Raw genomic sequence first — 19,817 nt, forward strand, 5'->3', positions numbered from 1 at the left:
GAGCCGCCCGCCCGCGGCCGCCTTGGCCGCCGCGCTTCCGGGCCCTGACACGTCATCGCGGCGCGACACAGCGACAGCCCTACAGCCGCACTTCCGGTCCCTGGGACGTCATCGCGGCGCGACGCAGAGAAGGCCTGGCCGCCGTCATGGTGCAGCTCGGTGAGTGCCCGGTGAGTGTCCGCGGGGCCCGGCCCGGCCCGGCCCGGCCCCGACCGCCTCGCGTTCTCTCCGCAGGTGGCCGCCTCCTGAAGGGCTACCGCGGCGGGCACGTCGTGATCCGCTTCGCCCTCGGCGGCTGCACCAACCGGCCCTTCTTCCGCATCGTGGCGGCGCACAGCCGGCGCGCCCGCGACGGGAAGTACCTGGAGCAGCTGGGCTGCCTCGACCCGCTGCCTAACGCCTACGGCGAGAAGGTGGCGGGGCTCAACCTGGAGCGGCTGCGGCACTGGCTGGGCTGCGGCGCGCAGCTCTCCCGGCCCGCTGAGAAGCTCCTGGGTAGGCCCCGGGCGGGGGCTGGGGCGGGGGCCCGGTGCGGCTCGCCCCGGCTCACCGCGGCTCCTTGCAGGTCTGGCGGGGTTTCTGCCGCTTCATCCTATGACGGTGACCGGCGCTGAGAGGCTGCGGCGGCGGCGGCGAGCGCAGGAGGCCACCGCGCCCCCAGCAGACGGCTCGCCAGGACCCAGCGAGGCGGCCTGAGAGAGACCGCGGCCGCCGGGCGAGCAGAGCAGCCCCAGCCCCAAGCTGCGTCTGACCTCGTTCAGTGCCAGCTGCACGCTCTACGCTGCGTGCGTGCTGCTCACTCCAGACTCTGCTCTGACAAGTTTACTGTTGCTGTCGAATGTGGTGCAGCAGATATTAAAAGGGGTTTTCTTACTGTGATGTAGGTGTGGAACCATTCCAGCAGGTGTATACGGCTTTTCCCAAAGGCACGTTATTAGCTCTAGAGTACTGCTTTTTGCACGGCTCATTTGTCAGGTGTTCTGACTCGTTGCTCCAGTTTACTGGAACAGACAGTCCAGTGGTTCACAAGAGGCCTGGCACAAATGCAAATGGATGGCAGCTGCGTTTCTGTTTAATTTCCCCAGGGAAGTTCTGCGCCTATTTGTTCATTTACAAGCAGAAGGGAAAGATTTCCGTTTTGGATAAAGAGGGAGTGGGGTTTGCGAGACATGAGATACAAGTCTTACTACTTCATCACATATTTGATGCCATCCCAAGAAGCAGGAAACCCACTGAAATCTTTCTCCTGTCTTAGATACACATCTTGTTTTTTGGGGTTTCATTTGGCGCAACTTCTGCACAACTCTACAAAGGTGAGGCAAAGACAAGTTTTCCATTTTGCATCTTGCTAAGGCTTACAATGTAACTGTGCCAATACAGGAAGAATAAACAAAACACAAGGGGGCTTGCTTGCTTTTAACAGAATCACAATACTGAGAATGGGTGGGTTTATTTCTGCTTATGGGTGAAAGATCAAAGTAGATGATTAAAAAAATACTCAAAGAATATTTTCTTAATCATCTCTGAAAGGTGATGGTACTGCTTTTCTAGTACCTTCCCGTTCTTCCATGCATTTGATACGTTCAGAATCACATTCTATGTCAAATGCTGACTGTACTCTGGTACAGGGCTTCTAGGAAGTTCCTTTCCAGCTTACTCTAGATTTCCTTGCTTCGAAAGTAACTGCATCTGCACAGTTCTTCCCATTGTAACCTAAAGGCACCAAGCAGCTTTCCCTTTCTGGAGCTTACCGCTTCAAACACAAGAAGGTAGATCTGTAAGGTTTCTTCTGATACAGTTTTGTGGAGGCCTGGCTTTTTTTCCTATTAAAGAAAAAATACTACTTTGTTATTAAATAAAGCATCCCACAACCACACACGAGGCAGTAAAGCAGTAGTTTTACGGGGGTGGTCTGTAATGCAGTAGGGTGAGTATCAGCATCAGACACTGCTGTTGCAAGACACAGTTACAACATCAGGTATGTGGAGGAAGGACCAAGAGGAGAGTCTGGCAGTGCTCAGGTTGTGCGTTCTATAGTGGCTTCTCTCAGCTGTTCTCTTGCTCTGCCTATTGCCCTGAGTCCCCTGCTAAGGCACCCGCTACACTGAGAAACAACATGCAGCTGATCGGAGTGGACTTAGAGAAAACGATGTGTTTCTCCTCACGTAACTCCCTCTTCACAGTCCATGCAAGTGGTGGGTCTATTTCTTCTCATGGACCAAACGAGTAGCTGTCAGGGTTCCTGAATTGTGCCTGTGGATCAGAAGGGTAGTGCATGCAGCAACACGCAGCCTCTGGGCCACAGTACACCCAGCCTGCCACAGGAGGAGTGCATTTTTCTGTGTAGATGTAGAGTGCTGTGCACTAGTGCAGGACAGCTCAAGCTTTTAAAAGAAAAATTAAAAATTGGCATACTGAGTTTGTAACATGTAATTCTCAGACAGCTGATGCTGTCAGCAGGTGAAGGCTGCGAACAAATTACAATGAGCAATTTTAATATCTCACAAATGGCAAGAGGTGCAGTGCTGGAAAAGGTATGGCTGAGGCCTCCCAGAGTTTGCTACAGAGAACCAGTAGCAGTTAGCTATGAACACTGAATGCCATTTATGCTTTGGGCTGAACCTGTCTTTTCAAGAGGTTAGTTGATGCATTTTCTTGGAGCCATGATGACCTGTTGCTTAAGGGGCTGTACATAGCAGCGTAACATACAGGGATCTAGGTTCAAGGGTGTACATGTTACTGTAGACGCTGCATTAAATACTCTAGAGCTAGGGAAAAAGGAGCAAGAATTTTCCTTTCTTGGTAGGAAGAAGCTACCACACTGACTCAGCTCATGTCACCTTCCCCTCCTCCACCAAAAGCTGTGTGGGCTAAAAAAAAGTAACTGTAAAAGGAGTGAGCGTAAGCCAGAAGCAGACTGGAGTATCATCAGGCTGACACACAGCAAAAGCTAGGGTTGAAGAAAGCCGCAGATGAAGCTCAAATCTCTAGCATAGTATTTCTTCAGAGCATTTGACAGCAATACTGTTAAACTGCCCATTGTTTAAGTAGCTCTTGTAAGCTTGGTTAGCACTGTACTCACACAAACCAAAATCTTCATTTCTGCTCTGACGCTGTGATTTCCTCTGTTGGCTGTTCCATTGGCTATTGCAACAAAATTTGTTATCCTTTGTTCAAGAAAGCTATTCCTGGATCCTAGAAAAAGCAAAGACAAAACAAACAAAAAAAGCTTACATACAGCTTATATGCAGGGCAAATACCACATCATCCCCACTGCAGACTGCTCCTCCATCTGCAGACCAGTTCTCCGCACATCCTTCACATTTGAATTCATCATTTGAATTCATCTAATTAACATTACTCATAGCCCTGCTTTCTTCCCACTCCTGGAGTGCTTCCGTGTTCCAGACGCTGGGCAGGCTGACGAAGCAGTCTCCCTTTGGTTACCGTTAGCCATTAGCGCTGTTTGGGTGTTGGACTGTGCTGTTGCCTTTCAGATTTGAAGTAAAACTCCTTGGCTAGCACTGTGGGTGGAGGTGTTAGGCAGCGAGCCGCATACACCGAAAAGTCCATGCATTTACCATTTCTGCACAGGATATATGAGAGAGAGCGTGTTGGCAAGGCTTTTGATGTGAACTCCTTGTACAGCGTCGAACACTGTCTTCCCAGAACCTTCAAACCCGTTAGGAGACAGCATGGATGATGATATCAAGAAAGCTAAGGATTCTAGTAAAAGGCTTCCAGTCTGTCCCAGCACTGCTGCCCTACAGCTTCTGTTGTTGTCTTGGGTGTTGCAGCCTGAGATCTGCCACCCTAAACGCTGCCCCACTTTCACTAGGACCTTCCCTTCCACTGACCCTGCTACAGAAGCAGCAGCCTGGGGCAGAGGAACAGCAACGGAAAGTTGCTGCAGCCATTTCCTCAGTGAACACCAACAAAAACCTTCCCAACAGAAAAGCTCAGCTAAATGACTCATTATGTCTTAACAACCAGAGGTATGAAAAATGTCAATTTAGATAAATTAAACAGAAGCTGGGGATTTCCCTCAGCATTTCAGCACCAGCAGAATTCTCAAGATATTTATTGTACTTGATGCAATCCATTGGGTGTTGTTACAGTAATGGTATCTAAAAGGCTGGCTTCCAGTCTGAGGGAGGGAGAACATGTATTAAGAAAGCCACCTTTTACCTGAAGACAAATTATTTTTTTAATAAAGTAAGGTGCATCTCCTATAGAATACAAGATGACTAACTGCTTGTTAGTAGAAAATAAATTGTCTAGATAACTATTTTCAAATAGTTCCCTTTTTTTATATATACAGTCATGCAATTTTATTTTCTTTGATTCTTGAAAATACTTATTTTCTTCATTCAAAGATAACAGCAGAAGTTCCAAAATCGTTAGGTTGTCTTTCTTGAGAGACACGGCAGAGGCTGAGTGAACGCAGACACATGCTGAAATGGTTACAGCTAGCTTAATTGCAAACTTGAGACCATTGACTGGCGCTTTCTCCATCCTTCTCCCCATTTTCCCTACTTTTGTACATGTGTTATAAATACATTTATGAACATCCACAAGTAATTGCCATCCAGCAAATTTAATGATAAGGACTCAATCAAAATTAACCTTTAGGTACTGCTAAAGAGATTAAACTACAGCACAGTGTAAAATCACTTTACTGTCTAAACTCATGCATCTTACTTCTAAACAGCAGCGTGCAGATTTAGACAGAATATTTGAAGCATTTGGATTCCAAAAGGTAAATGTCACTTTGCAGCTCACAGTTCAACAGTGACCACATACAGTAACGTCTGTAAAACACAAAACGTATGACAAAGGAAAAGAATAAGCAAGTAAGCAATGCCTCTTTTTAAAGTTATGTCTATGGATTTGGTGCAACTTCCAGCTCTGCATGATGGTGACAGGATCTGGGTTTTTTTCCAGACACCCCCAGTATTGCTCAAAGCCCCAAATTAACATACGTTGATGCTGACTTAAAACTCCTATGTATGTATAAATACTACATAAATACATATGCAAAATAATGTCCTTATCCAATAAAACAGAAGAAGTAATGTATATTCTATTGGGCAATGCATATGAGCGTAGCAATAGTTTTGTAACTATATAAACTTATTTTGTAATATTATTTACAGATGGAAGCAGAAACAAACGTTACCATCAAATACATTGATTTCATCAATTCTATGAATCTTTTGAAAATCCTCGCTTGCAACAAAATCACCTGCAACTCTAGCGACCTAGAAAAGGGAAGTGCTCATGATCCATTTAGTGCAATAATGCTGGGTACAGAACTTAAGAGGAGAAAACAAAGAACCAGTACTGCATTAGCTAGCAGGAGACACACAAAAAAAACCCCAAACTCAAACACATTTTGGAGTTTAAAAGTTTGGTAAGATAAGGAAAAGAAATTAAGGTTACACAGCAGACCAACAAGAAAACAAAATTTCTCCAAAGTCATGTCTTTAGATTGTCAGAAATCAGAAGTAACAAATGTACAGTTTCTCATGCTACTTTGTTCCAGCTTCATCCTGAACATTCCTGGAGACAGCTGTCCCATAATCAAGGAAATGGCGCATCACAGATATTCCTGCAGATATGATACTACATAGGCCCAAACAAAGAAAAGAAAGATTAACAGACTCAGCAGTCTGACAGTCCTTTACCTCCAAGTGCTTCACTTCATAACTTCGGTAGTGTTCCTCCATTTAAGTAGCATGAAACTTGCTTCTCAAATTAAAAAAAAAGTAATACGCGGGGGCAGATGATAAAAACAAGAGGTTCTTATAAGTTGTGCATTATGCTTTCAGCACTGGAGTGTAGCAAGCCACAACAGCTACAGATCACACGAGTTATTTCATCTTGGCATCGTGGATCAAGCATCATAATAAACTTAAGTGAACAGTCAAGTACAACTCATCTAAAAGGAGTGACCCTCCAGAGAAAACCTTTCTTTTGGACCTGAAGATCAGGTGAGCAAAAACCAACCTCTGCAGGGGTGCCATGCACAGCACATGTAAACACCAAAATGCCCATCAGCCTTGGTAAACGTTGGCTGCCTACCCAAATACGGAGGCAGGCTGACAGGGCTTCTAAGAAACAGTTTTATTTCTGTTCTCATCTTTGCTCTCCAAAGTCTCCTGGGCTTAACTGGAACTTGTACAAAATTCTCACACACTTACCAACTTCCAAAATCAGAATAATTAAGAAATCTCTGAGAAAATGAAACCCAAAGCCCTTTTAATAGTTTCAATGAGATATGGAAGATGCAGCACTAGCTGACATGTACTTAATCACTGATGCCCATGCAGATTTTAAAATGTCACAAGGTACAGCTGTATGAAAAATGACTGATGATGTGCTGCAGGCTTTCACACAAATGATTTTTCTTCAAATCCCAACGTAACTTTGAGAGTAAGTTTCTACCCAAGGGGAGCTGACACAAAGAGACCCTTCTCCCCAAAGCTGGGTTATGGACAACTGCCCATCCTCCTGCAAAGTCATCACAAGCCCTTGTAGCCTTCATTAAAAGTCCCATGTGGAAAGAAATACACACATATTGGCAACCATCACCACGGACCACAGCCAGAACCTACAGAGCAGGGTTTGGGAGCCAGGCTGCTGTGTTTTCACCCCACAGCAGCCTCCTGGAGCAGTTCTGCTGGTGGCAGCTCTATGCGCCCAGAAGCACGGCTGCAGTGCTAGGTGGAGTGCTTACACCACCAGAGCAAGACCAGTCGTTCTCAGCCTTTCCAAAGTTTTGTAAAGCAACCTCCAGAGTCAGGCCTACCACGGGCAGAGGCCGGGACCCGCAGGTTGGCCCCACCACTCCCCGGGGCCTCACAGGAGTCACCGCTGCCTTGGTGACTGGGGCCTGGGCCTGGCCATGAGATGGCACCTTCTGCCCACGAAGCTGGCAGAGCACCATGGCCCCAGGTGCCCACAGCATCGTGTGCAGCCCTGCAGCTCGCTGTTGCCTGAGAGATCATGGTCACCCAGGCACCGGCCTGCCAGGTCCCCTGCCTCAGGCCAGACGTCAGCCGTCCCCCTGGGACACCCTGGGGAAGCTGGAGGGAATGGCCCCACGCTGACACCACCACCTCCTGTTGCCGTGGCCCCAGGGGCACAGACGTGCCTTTGCCACCTCTGGGGAGGGATGAGTGGTGCCAGGTGCTGCTGACTTGCCCCTCACCCTCCCACAGGCAGGGGAAAGGTCAGCGAAGCCAGCGCAGAGCTTCTCGGTTTGCCATGCCCACTGCTGCCATCCCGGGGGCGCATGAGCCCACCATGCTGTGACGGGGAGGCCGAGGGCGACGCAATGAGGCAGCAGAGGCTGTGGCAGCTTCTCCCATTTATTCATTCCGCGCACGGGACAAGAGCGGGCGCTGCTCCTCAGTGTGTGGCAGCTCCTCGGTGGGTGGCAGCTCGTAGGTGATGCAGAGGGAGGAGAAAAGACAGCCCAGGAAGGAGACCAGGCTAGCGAAGTACATGGCGCCGCTGGCACTGCCCACAGCTGCCGTCAGCGGCCCCATGGCCAGGGCCACGAGGATCTGCGCCAGGAAGTACTGGCAGCTCAGCAGGGAGATGTCAACGCCCATCCCGCGCCGCGTGCCCTCCGCCTGCGAGCCTACGAACTGCGGGGGGGACACAGCACAGCGTCAGGGGGTGGCATGGGAGCCCCTCTCCCCTCCCTGGCCCGGGGCTCACCTCACGGCTCTGGTAGTAGTCGCAAAGCAGGGAGTAGGGCAGCGTGCAGAGCGTGGCAAAGAGGATGCCGTAGGTAGCACACAGTGACAGCACCACATAGATGTTTCTGGAGAGCGTGGCCAGCCCTGTGCCCAGCCCGAAGGCCAAATACGCCACAAAGTACAGCGTCCGCGTGCTGAACCGCTCCTCCAGCTTCTCCAGTGCAGCTGCAAGACAATGGCACAGCATTCGGGGTGAACTGTGGCCCTTCCTGCTGCTAGCCAGTCAGTGGACCCCAGGGGTGCGCCTTTGGGACCCACAGCCCAGCCGTTAGGCAGCCACATTTCAGCAGCAACCCTCATGCCTTTGATTAACTGGTGGCTCACACGTGAGCGCCAAGGACCCCTTCCAAATCCCACTGCCATGATGCAACCTTGCTGCCCTACCTACATGGAGGGCACGGCAGAGTTGAAGCATGGCTATGCCCCTGTCCTGGAAGGGTAAATGGGAACTGTTGGGGCCAGGGGGACAGACACACGACACACACAACAAGGTGCTGAGGTGGTGCATGACACCAGGGTGCTCTGTCAGGGGTACATGGGCAGAGTGCTGTTGGACCAGAACTGTGCCTATGGTGGCTGCGTATATTTCTGGATTCAATGGACATTGAAAATGCCACTTGTGAAAGGAACTGTATATTAACAGAGATGTGTTTTCACTGGACTGCTGTCCTCGCCTGCTGTCAGCACAGGCCAAGCTAACTAGCAGAAATAACACAGTGAAAAAGAACACTCTGCTTCGGCACTTGTGCCATGCGGTAGCTATGTGCAATATAAAAGCCGGACTAGTTGTTGCAGAAACACTGCTTAAGAAGCAGGTGCACAGCAGTGGCTAAGGTGGCTGTACCAAGTACCTGAATAGAAAGCAGCACTGAACGCATAGATGCACATTCCCCAGCAGCCCATGGTGACCCCAGCGTTGTACTTCTGATACTCATCTGAGTTGTGAGGCGCTTTCGGATTCCCTTGAAACACTACTTCTCCCATGAAGTCGGTGTAGAAGAGTAACATCCCCTCAAATGAAAGCCATCCTGAAAGCCAGAAGTTAACCTATTAGGATGCGGGGTATCCATTTCCCCTTGTAAGCTTACATGGATGCTGTTAGCTGTGTAACAAACCGTAACTGAAGACAGGTTGTGCAAGTTATTACATAATGTTCAGCCACATTTATCTGAGATTGCTGTTCCCTGTGCATTATGCTACAATGTTTGTCAAAGACATTCAGGATTTTAAAGACCAAGATTTATCCTTTGAATTCCAAAGTGGTATCCTAGAGGCTAACTGGGGCCCACAGAATACTGGTTTAGCAAGACAGAAAGATAGATTACAGCAGTCTGAGCTGCTTTCAGGTTTTGACAGGACACAACGCTCAGCTTCACAGAGCAGCTCATCACAGAGTTGTTTCAGGTTGCTGTTTTCCTCCCACACAGAACTGGAAGCAGTGCTTCCTGTGTCGCGGCTTGCAGCCTCTAGAGCACCTCTGACAGAGTTAAAAACTCCTATCACAAACCGGTGTCAGGGCCACCAATGCAGGCAATCTCTTAATGCCTTTCAGAGCCAATGAGTATTAACTACCTGTTATCTTCTGTCCAATTTTGTGTAAACTGGATTGCTTGCAAGGGTAAAGGTAACAGTGCACTGGTTCTGGGCTCTCCTGCAGCGTCACATTCTGCACTTGCTCACAGCCTGTTCTGGGACCCCTACACATGCGCTGTCCAAGGGAGGAAAGTGAATGCCGGTCTCAGGTGTAAGGAAGGCAATAAAACTAATTCCTTTCTGCTCAGTAATGCCAGCTTCAGAGTGTTAAAAAAAAAAAAAAAGTCAACAGTTTCAAGTTCTCAGTTCAGTGGTGTTGTCTCATCCTGGCATAAACTTTCCATTTAACAGATGTGCTGATTTAGGCTCTTATTCCCTTTCTAGGACTGTAGGCTTTACTGTTTTGTTCGTTTGGGTTTTTTCCTTTCTCAGTGTTCTAAGAAACTAAATACCAGAAAGTACCTTACTGGTGAGCGTATATGGAACAAACCATGCCCTCTCTAGTTAGCAGCCATTGCAGCAACAGATAAAAAATTTTAAAACATTCACCCAAGACAGGCTACTTCATGGTGAAAGCAAGACAGGACTTTGCGAATACCTAGGAAGTGGTTGATGCAGAGGTTACGAAGAGCCTTGGGCATCTGGCAGATGGTCGAACAAAGAAGTTTCACAGAGAGTGGTTGCTCCAAGGTCTCGCTTGATCCATTCAGCTCGCTCTCATACTTAACGCCGTTCAGCAAGATGTTAGCAACCTGCACCGTAAGAACTCCCAGGTCAACACATACAGTCAGAAAAACCCAAACCTATGCAGTATTACACACCTATCTGATCACCTGGAAGTTAAACTCTGCTGCTGCAGTATGTTGACTTGAAGACTGAGAACAGTGTATTTGGCTAAGTAGTAAGCTCAGCCTTGGAACAAGTGTTAAATGGCAGCACTGTGCCACAGCTTTCAGCATACTTGAAACAGTACTCTTCACTTCTCTAGGGTATTTGGCAACCATATCCAGTAGCATAGGGAAGGCATAAATTCCATTGTATTTAATAAAAGCTGTACCCACATCCAGGTGAATTTGGTTTCTGAAGTTCTAGAGACATCACGGAAGAAGAGGCTGGTTTTAACTGAAACACATTCGCATTGCTTGCTAACGTTGATGCTTGATCTCTGTGTGCACAGAATATAAAACCCTGGCCCTAAGAAAGCCTGCTCTCACAAACTGGGTCAAAGTACAGCAACAGTAACAAACTAAACAAAACAAACAACCCCCACCCCCCAAAATAAAAACAAAAACCAAACCACCAACCAAACAAAACAAAAAACAACAGAGGACAGTTTACCTCATCCCGGATCATAAAAAAATGGGCCAGCATACAGAGGTCTCAGACATTCCAAGTTATCACCAACAGTGGGAGGTGAGGCCAGAGTCTTATCCCTGGGTAAGGGAAACCTCACCTCCCTGATGGAACCAGATGTAATGACTGCCATAAGGAGAAGCTCATGGGAGAGTCCTATCCCTGGCCCTATCTTGCGGATATTTCTGTGGAAAGGGAAGATACAGGCTCAATAAAAATGTGTCTTTTTCTGCTCTCATGTGGTAGCTCCCTGGGTGGTGAAGCAGGGCTAAAAATACCAACCTAACTTTCACACATGGCCTGGTGAGAGCGGAACACTCCCATTTCTGCCATGGGAACAATGGCAGTTGACAGACTGCCAGTCATAATTCACATCCTACCCACTACTTTACCGATAAAGTCATATCAGGTATGCTGTTCCCATACTGACTTTCATAAGCAAACTGTCACGAGCAGTCTTTAATGATGAATTTGTATGTCACACATTTAAAACTATATGAAGAGATCAAATGAATGCTCAGGTTTACAGGGTCATATCATTGATTTTCTGCCCTTACCTGTTGGCTGAAGGTTACATTTCTTCTTCTATTATTTTCTGGACAGTGTCCTGTTACGATATCTGGAATGGCCAAGGTCTGAGGTCTTTTCAGGATCCCCGATGACCGTGGCTTTATCGCATCCAGTGAGCCCACCCTTAGCGGCTCGCCGTCAGGCCCCGGTGTTATGCTGCTCTCCCCTTGCTCCAGAACTCCGTTTTCTCCTTGGTAACAGCCATCAGGTACCCGAGGAAAGCTGACACTGACAGGCTGCCTGGGCAAGCTAGCTGGAAGTGCTAAATAACTACTATGCCCGCCTGTAAAACAGTCTATAAGCACACTGTCAATATTTGAAGTCCCAAATGATGATGCAAACTCATTAATTCCCGTCAAGGAATTGTCTCTGCTGATAAAACTGCCATATTTGGGTGTGAGTGGGCTGAGGGGGGAAACGGGACTTGTAAAACTTTCATATAAGTGAGCTGAGTTATGAGAAGCAAAGTTTTCATTTACACCCTCCTCAAAGAAGAAAGGTGGAGAAGGAGGGAGAGGAAGACTTGGACTCTTCATCACCTTTTTCTTCCTGCTAAAGGACCTTAAGGGTCTTTCTGGAATGCTGATTAGAGTCAGCACAGTAGTAATAGTCAGTATAACTGAGGTGAAGACATAGATGACTCGAAGTTGCCCTCCCACAGCTTTTCCAAAACTGGTTTTATCCCAGTGTATTCCTCCAACAACATAACCAAAGCCACCTCCAAGACCTGGTGGAAAAACAGAGCCGAGATTATCTTCCCTAGCCAATACGGAAGTCAGTAACAGCGCACACCATTTGTCTAATGATTATTCATAAGTAGAATCTGACATGTTACTTCTGTTTTACTACTCAACCCCTTTTCAATCCAAATGCAGTAATAAACAGTTATCCGCGCCACAAGGACAGTCTGGAGGTACAAACATGGGACAGAAAGAGGGAGAAGGTCAGTGCTGTAAAAGTGATGATACAAATAATCAAAAATGGTAGTTCTTTCTTTGCTAAGAACAAACCACTTTACCTTCAGCTATTTCAGTCCGTAAAACAGAAGTGTCCACCAGCCTCGTGGCAAGGCTCTGCAATCAGTCAGCTAAGACTGTTTTCCTGAAAGTAAGTGAAAATCCATTTTCCTCACTCAGTTAGACGAACGCAGATCTAACTGCGTCCAAGACAGACTGAATCACTTCAGAAGCGTAGCAAGCTCATTACTCGGCAACATGTTGGCAGTATATAAAACTGCCACTGCATTACTACCAATGAACACGGAAGTTCTGAGGGCACCGGATACTGTCTCACTCCATTCACATGGTGAAAGCCTTATGACACTATTCTTTCTTTCTTTCTTTCTTACAAGTACGTTCAAGAGTGTGAAACAATCTCATGACGAAGCAAACTAGACTATGGCAGCACAGTGACTGAAGACGACAACAATGAGGGATCATAGTGCCCAGTATGCGCTCTCCCCTGCAACAGAGCGACTGAAAAAGGCATTTCCCAGACTTGCAGAAAGCCGAACCTCCTCCCTGGAGGGATTATTTTGTTTCTGTAGGTATTATAAATAACATGAGGGACCTTCAGGTGATTAACTCAGGAATGTCTTGTTTGACTTTTGGTAGTTACAAAAGCCTTCTGCAGTAAGCAGAGTTTGTTTTCAAAGTTAATTAGCCCTACCTCTCCAGGTATTCGGTTATTATGCTCATACAAGAAAAGACCAGTGATTTACACTCTGCTTTCTCACAGTAGGTCTTGTTTACTTAAGGTTCACATCACCCAGGAAGCATCAAGCAAGCATACCTGCTAATAAAGCGTGGATGTTGAGGCCCCTGTCTTGATCCACTGGGCTGCACACATCCATCATGTAGGCGTGACTGGGATTGTCTGCCGAATCTGCGCTGAAGTCCATGAGCACAACACCACAGACCGTAAGGATGATCCCCCATTTGTGGTTATTTGCAGTGTCAGACAGGGCACTCCCTATATCTTTGCCATTCAGCATAAGCGAGAGCCCAAGCAACGCTCCTGGGAACAAAACCAAATCAAAATCAACCAACTGCTTGTAAGCACAAAAACCTCCATGCTCCAAGCATTATACTACCTGCACAGCCTTGCAGCCAGCACTACTGTCCTTGTTGAGATCACCACAGTCTGGGGAATGAGCATGGCTTATAGGATATACATAATCCTTTTCCACTGTTCAAGCTTAACAAATGTCTGGAGCTGCTTTTGGCCAAAGACAATCATTCTTCACCCTCAAAACATCATCTCTTCAGACTCTGACAAAAGAAGCTTTTATGTGTGGATCTCCAGCTGCCAAGGCATCACCTCACCATCACTCACCACCTTCTTCAGACCCACAAAACCCAACATTTCGGGGGCATTTTGTTCAGGGACATCCTCCCTAGTGCCAGAGGGGATGTTGCAGAAGAGAGATGAACCATGTTTGTACTTTACAAGTGTTATGCCCGTTGTTTCTAAAAGACGCACCTACTGCTAAGACCAGAATGAAAGGTCTTCTCCTCCCAAATCTTGATGTGCATCTGTCACTCCAGGCCCCCAGCAAAGGCTGTAGCAAGAACCCTAGAAAAAACAAATCCTCAGTAAGCAGCATTTTTCTACAAGCCTGTTTCACAGGGGAGTTAAAACAGGTAGCTTAAAAGGCAGTTAAAGGCAGAAAACCATGGCACAATACTGTCCCCAGTTGGTACTAGTCACCCAGGTGCACACAGGCACACACAATGTACTGCCTGGCATTTCCCACATCGGGGACTGAATAACGTAATGTGCCGCTGCTCGTTGTCATGGCTGTTGACTCTGCATCATCAATACAGCAGAGACTGACATCAGGTGAAGAGTACAACAGTTATATGTTCTAAAGTACTCTGTTACTTACAAGCTATTTCATTTACCTCATCTTAGATGGGAGATCTCCTGCAGAATTAGCTTGGAAGACAGCACGAAGCAAACATACAAGTTAGAAAGGTGCATGTGTTACTCTGGGACAGCCTGTGAGTAGGGGTCTGTCTACTCTTGTCCTGGTTTCAGCTGGGATAAAGTTAATTTTCTTCTTAATAGTTAGTACAGTGCTGTGTTTTGGCTATGATGTGAAAACAATGTTGATAGGACACTGATGTTTTTAGTTGTTGCTGGATGATGTTTATAGTAAACAGGGAATTTTTGGTTCCTTGGACCCTGCCAGTGGAAGGGTTGGAGGGGCACAGGAAATTGGGAGGGGACACGGCCAGGACAGGTGACCCAAGCTAGCCCAAGAGGTATTCCATGCCATATAACATCATGCTGAGTATATAAACAGGGGGAAGAAGGAAGGGGGTGACATTTGGCATTATGGCGTTTGTCTTCACGAGTAACCATTATGTGTGATGGAGCCCTGCTGCTCTGGGGATGGCCTGCTAATCAAAACTAGCGAATAAATTCCCTGCTTTGCTTTGCTTGCATGCATGGCTTTTGCTTTACCTATTAAATTGTTCTTATCTCAACCCTTGAGCTTTACATTCCTTTCCGATTCTCCTCCCCATCCCTCTGGGTGAGGGGGAGTGAACAAGCAGCTGCGTGGTGCTTGGTTGCCGGCCAGGGTTAAACCACGCTTCTTCTGAAGCACATTCAACAAGTACAAGAACAGGCAGAACAAAGTTTCCAAGTGGTAATAGCCCATGCTATGGTTCTTCCCATAGTAATGGATATGCTCCCAGCCCAGCCTCTGTGTTAAGGCAGGTAATTCAATGCCTGTAATGGCAGCGTCAATGGTCCTTCTTCACTGGAACACCTTGTTTGTTTCAGAGAGTTAAACAGGGGAAGCCAACCCTACTCTGCTTTTTTCACACAGCCTTGGGAACTGTCTCTGTATGCTTTTTCTCACAGGGACCTAAATGGAGACACTGATACTCTTTTGCTAGTGTTTAAATATAGGAACATAGTAACCAAAGCTTACCCTCCTGCAAGACATAAGATGTCGAGAAGCCATTGAAACGAGGCCTTTTGATCACACGGGCCCATTTCAGTTAAGACACAGCAAGAATTACTCTCCATTCAGTTGTCTAAAATTATGGCTAGTGCTTCTTAACCTCAACAGCACACAGAATGTACTTGTTAACAGCTGAGGCAGAGAAAACAAAACCATATGACCCCCATGTAGTGCAAAAAAACAGAAGAGAAGAAATAGCATAAAGAAAAGTTACCTAATATAGGGCTGATGAACCACACCATTCCATACAGTTGGTCTGGAAGCCCCATCTGAAGCAGAACAGGGGTAACATAGGCTGTTTCCATGGCATAGCTGAACTCCAGCCCAAAGAGAATGCACCCATTAAAGAGGAGTTCTAGGAAAGACCTCTGCGGTTGGAGATCCCCAAAGTCAATCAAATCAATAGGACATGGAGTGTTCGGTGGCGGTGGCGGTGAAGGGCGAATGTGTTTTCTCCTTTTTGGATGTCTCTTGAAGTTATTGGCCCGATGACTTATGTGCCCTGTGACCGATCCAGAATAGCCTGGAACTTGTGACCTCCAGATTTCCTGAGAAGCCCCGCTTGGCAAGAGCGCAGCATCACTGACGGGGGGTGTTGCAGATTGTGGAATCATCACGGGTAGATGTCTGTAAGAAAAACAGTTCAGAATAAAATGGTTGAGTAAGAAAAACTTTGCTTAATTTCATTTACTGAAGTTCAAGCCTTTTCTCAACACTCCACATACTGAGCGCAGCCTCATATTAGTCACAACCTTTTCTCTCAATCTCTTGACATAAGGCATATATGTTTTATAGGTAAGTCTCCATCTTTGCACAATTGAGACAGCAGAGATCCTATCTTGGTTACCTAGGCATTGCCTACCATCACTGGGGATATTATGACTGAAATATTTAAAACAATTAGCAGTTAGACATGTCATACTTCCCAGGAGTTCACATAACAGCAATACGTTTACATTTATCTGCAGTTCACTTAGACTGAGGTCATCTTAATTTAGTTCAAGTTTATAATAAAGCAAAGCTGTGGCTTGGCTGCAGATCCAGACCCCTAATGCAACGCAAAATCACCTTTCGGTATTGATCCTACCATTCCCGCTGCCTGTGCTGAAGCCAAGGCTCAATGCAAAACTTTTTTCATAATGACTGAGTTTGGTTTTCTTCCTATTTACATTCCTGAATTCAGCAGACACTACTGCAAGGACAGGGCCTGATCCTCTGCTTCTTTCTGGTTCTATGTCTGTTAAGACTTTACCAAAGCACTCAACAAATGTATTTTTGAAGTTCAGACTACACAAGCTGAACACCCGGATGAGGTCAGCTGACAACAAATATGCTTGGAACCAGAAGCTGGTATCATTTTTCAGTGCAGGAATCAAAGTTTCAAACTAATACCCGAGAAGAAGATACATGCCCCGCCACAAGCCACCCTCAGCACTGCTACTCCTCTCTCAGAGATGGATGGCATTCAAGTGCTGAACAGCCTCCTTGAGTCTCATTAGAATCACTCCTGTAGCCAAAGCTTGCATACTGTGGCAAGTGAAACAGCCAAATGGGTTCCCAAATAGCATCTCAGGATAGATGCCAATAGATCTGCTGAATTAACAAAGCACATGTGATTTCTTGCCTCTTGTTGCCAGAAATGGAAACGGCTTGTAAGTGAAGTCTGACCCTTTCTTTATGCTTTCTTGCCCATGGGACCAAAGGCTGCTGCCGCATGAGAATGGCTCCATACCACCCCACACCTCTTCAGGAAAACCCTCACAGCTGCATACTAGTAAGCAAAACAAATATCTTACTTTTTTGTTTACAGTTCCCCTAGGGAAAAGAATCCCAGCTGTTCTGCTACTTTGGCTGCACAGAACTCCCACAAATCTGCTTTTTGCTACTTCCTCTGGCACATTTCACATGCCAGTCTTTCTTCCTGTAGCCCTTAGCCTACACAGCGCCATTCTTCACTGCATATCCCCAACTATTATTGAAAGCAGAACTCTGTAAACCCACATTTACCATCACGCTGATGCAATGGCTGTTAAGCATGGCAGGATGATGGTCTACACAGAACAATCCCCAGCTCCATGCAAGCGTCCAAAGAGAGTTATTGCGCAATGCAAAATTAAATACCAAGCACATCACAGAAGACTGCAGTTGGGGTAACTTGACTGTGTTTGGTGCCTGAGGGGGAGGAGGAAGGGTGGGAGAGATAAGACATCTACTAAAGTGTTGATAACGTTGTACCACAGATTTCCTCAAGACTGCTCCTCTTCAGACTAAGATGCATACCACATGAGAGAGAAGAACAAGCAATTCATAATTGTAACTCCATGCCTTGACAACCCCCATCTCACAAGGCACTGACTGCAAGCTGCATTTTGGTGGGTAAGCTCATTAGATACAAAGGCCCCTCAAGAGACCAACAAAACGAGAAGCATACGGAGACTCTGTGAAGATGCCCACATTGCTGTTCCCCTTCATGCTGTTTTCACAAATTACTGAAAACTTCTTATGATTCATGTATTCCACAGACAGAGTACGTACTTTGTAGCAGTACCTTTATTAACCTTTGGGTCAAAGTAATTTCCTCACGATGAGAATTTGTTAAAAATTAGGAAAAAGATAGCAGAAAAACAGACATAACGAAAACCCAATGAGTTTCATGACAGCTGCTTTAATGACCCTTTCACAGAAACATCACAATGCAGTTGTGCTAGCACTCCACCACTGATACACCTTGCCATTTGCACCCAGGGTGTCGATCTCCCTACACTTGATCTATCAGTTCCATTTCATACCAGATCCTCCTTTATCTTCCTGCTCCATACTGTGCGTTGCAAAGAGGTTGTATCACAACTCGTAAGTGGCAACGTTGTAGTGACAGAAGGAAAGAACCCCTCCACGTGACTCGAAAATACACATGGTGGTGATCTGCAATTACTTGGAACGAAAGGCTGTCATTGACAGCGTGCCACTGGTCCCACAGAAAGTCAGCATAGAACTGCGAGCTCAGCCCCTCTTCCTCATCTCCTTTTCCCCAGCGGACACCTTCACAGGGCTCAAGCCTGTCCTCAGGTGAATCTACCTGGTGATCACAACAGCTGCAAAGCAGGAAAACTCTCCTTCAACCGTGTCATGGCTGTCAGCTTTCACTGTCAACAGCTATTTGCCATTTCTGGCACTCGACGTTGGCCACACCAGCAACGGCGCATCTCAATCCGCAGGGCCTCGCGAGGCCGGCCCTGCCACCCGCCACCCGCCCGGCCCGACCCGCACCTCCACGCCGAGAATGAGTTCCTCCTGCTTCCGCAGGGTCTGCTCCCGGTTCTCCTGCAGTGGGTCCCGCGGGCTCCAAACGCCCCACGGCCACCAGCGCTGCGGGGACCGGCCCTGGCGCCGGCGCTGGCTCGGCGCGAAGGCCGCCGCCCCGCAAACGCTCCTGTCAATGGCGAACGCGCCGCTCCCCCGCCCCGCGACCCCCAGGCCCGGCCCCGCCGCCCGCCCCGCGGCCTCACCTCCGGCGGCGCCCGGCCCGGCCCCGCACTGCGCCGCCGCGCCGTGACGCCGGCCCGGCCCCGCTGACGTCGCTCCGCAGCCGGCCCCCGCACCGCAGCCGGCGGAAGCGGCCGCCCCCCGCACCGCCCCGGAGGGCGGTCACGGCCGCGGCCGCCCATTGACCGCCCCTGCCCCGCAGCCCCGTCTTTCGGGCGCCCAGCAGCCGCCGGGGCCAAGCGCTGTCCCCCAGGCGCACCGGCGGCCCCCAGGCCCCGTCCCCTCAGGCCTCCCGCGGCCCCCCCCGGGCCCCGTCCCCTCAGGCCTCCCGCGGCCCGCCCCGTACCCGGCCCCTCAGGCCTCCGGCGGCCCGCCCCGTACCCTTCCCCTCAGGCCTCCCGCGGCCCGGCCCCGGCCCCCAGGCCCTCCCGCGGCCCCCGGGCCCCGGCCCCTCAGGCCTCCCGCGGCCCGGCCCCTCAGGCCTCCCGCGCCCCGCCATGCCCCGCGCTGGCCCTGGTACGGCGGGGCAGCTGACCGTGACAGTAATGCTGTCACCTGCAGCAGTGAGATTTTTTGATAGGCCCGCAGAGTAGATGCCGTAGATGATGCTACACTCCGGTAATGAACAGTAGCGCTCAGTCTTCCCCTGCTTTGGGTAAGGCAGTGTGGCAGCTTTGTTTTACAATGCCACGTTTTTTTGCTCGTGTTCAAAATTTCCTCATGGTTTGCAAAGAAAGATGCCACTATGTAGTGCTGTCAGCTGGGTGTATTTAAAAAAAAAAACACTTCAAACTCGGGGCATTAAGGATGCTTGCCTTTATCTCCAGAGGTTACCATAACACTGCATGGATCCTTATCATACATTAGTATTTAGCTCTTATAGAATTTATTGTAGCAGGACAATGGCTTCCCTGCACATACATCACTAGTCACAGTAGGAATAAATGGCACCATTTGCAGAAAACTAGCCCTCCTTTATGTGGTAGGTGGTGCAACCGCAAAGGCTGAAAAAGATGCCAGAGCACTGTCGGAGGCAGGTGAGGTTCAGCTAGTGCACAAGTACATAGAAAACCCAGCAAGAAATTGTGAGAAACGGAGTAATGTTGCAGCACACACAAGGACAGGCACAAGAG

At 48.1% G+C, this 19,817-nt stretch overlaps 2 protein-coding genes across 12 annotated transcripts in view; one reads left to right on the forward strand and one right to left on the reverse strand.

The window, feature by feature from the left end:
- The first annotated feature begins 44 nt into the window (after positions 1-44).
- MRPS16 (mitochondrial ribosomal protein S16) lies at positions 45-879 on the forward strand. Its single transcript, XM_056332984.1, has 3 exons — positions 45-159; positions 235-495; positions 566-879. The coding sequence occupies exons 1-3, from the start codon at positions 147-149 to the stop codon at positions 694-696; spliced, it is 405 nt and encodes a 134-aa protein (XP_056188959.1). The 5' UTR covers positions 45-146; the 3' UTR covers positions 697-879.
- Positions 880-3,081: 2,202 nt separating this feature from the next.
- SLC45A1 (solute carrier family 45 member 1) overlaps positions 3,082-19,817 on the reverse strand; it is a 32,022-nt gene continuing 15,286 nt past the window's right edge. For 6 of the 11 annotated variants that reach the window (XM_056332963.1, XM_056332962.1, XM_056332957.1 and 3 more), the window contains 8 exons: positions 15,416-15,828; positions 13,707-13,799; positions 13,017-13,241; positions 11,213-11,952; positions 9,901-10,054; positions 8,621-8,797; positions 7,729-7,934; positions 7,360-7,655 (listed from right to left, as the gene is read on the reverse strand). In XM_056332963.1, the coding sequence (XP_056188938.1) occupies positions 7,374-7,655; positions 7,729-7,934; positions 8,621-8,797; positions 9,901-10,054; positions 11,213-11,952; positions 13,017-13,241; positions 13,707-13,799; positions 15,416-15,828 (2,290 nt within the window). In that variant the 3' untranslated portion in view covers positions 7,360-7,373. Of the gene's footprint in view, positions 3,196-4,701; positions 7,656-7,728; positions 7,935-8,620; positions 8,798-9,900; positions 10,055-11,212; positions 11,953-13,016; positions 13,242-13,706; positions 13,800-15,415; positions 15,829-17,208; positions 17,232-18,277; positions 18,441-18,468; positions 18,649-18,707; positions 18,796-19,817 lie in introns of those variants that run through there. The other 5 variants (XR_008820963.1, XM_056332965.1, XM_056332967.1 and 2 more) reach the window with 5 other exon arrangements.

Source organism: Falco biarmicus, chromosome 3 (genome assembly GCF_023638135.1).
Source record: "Falco biarmicus isolate bFalBia1 chromosome 3, bFalBia1.pri, whole genome shotgun sequence".
In the NCBI taxonomy this organism is placed as follows: domain Eukaryota; kingdom Metazoa; phylum Chordata; class Aves; order Falconiformes; family Falconidae; genus Falco; species Falco biarmicus.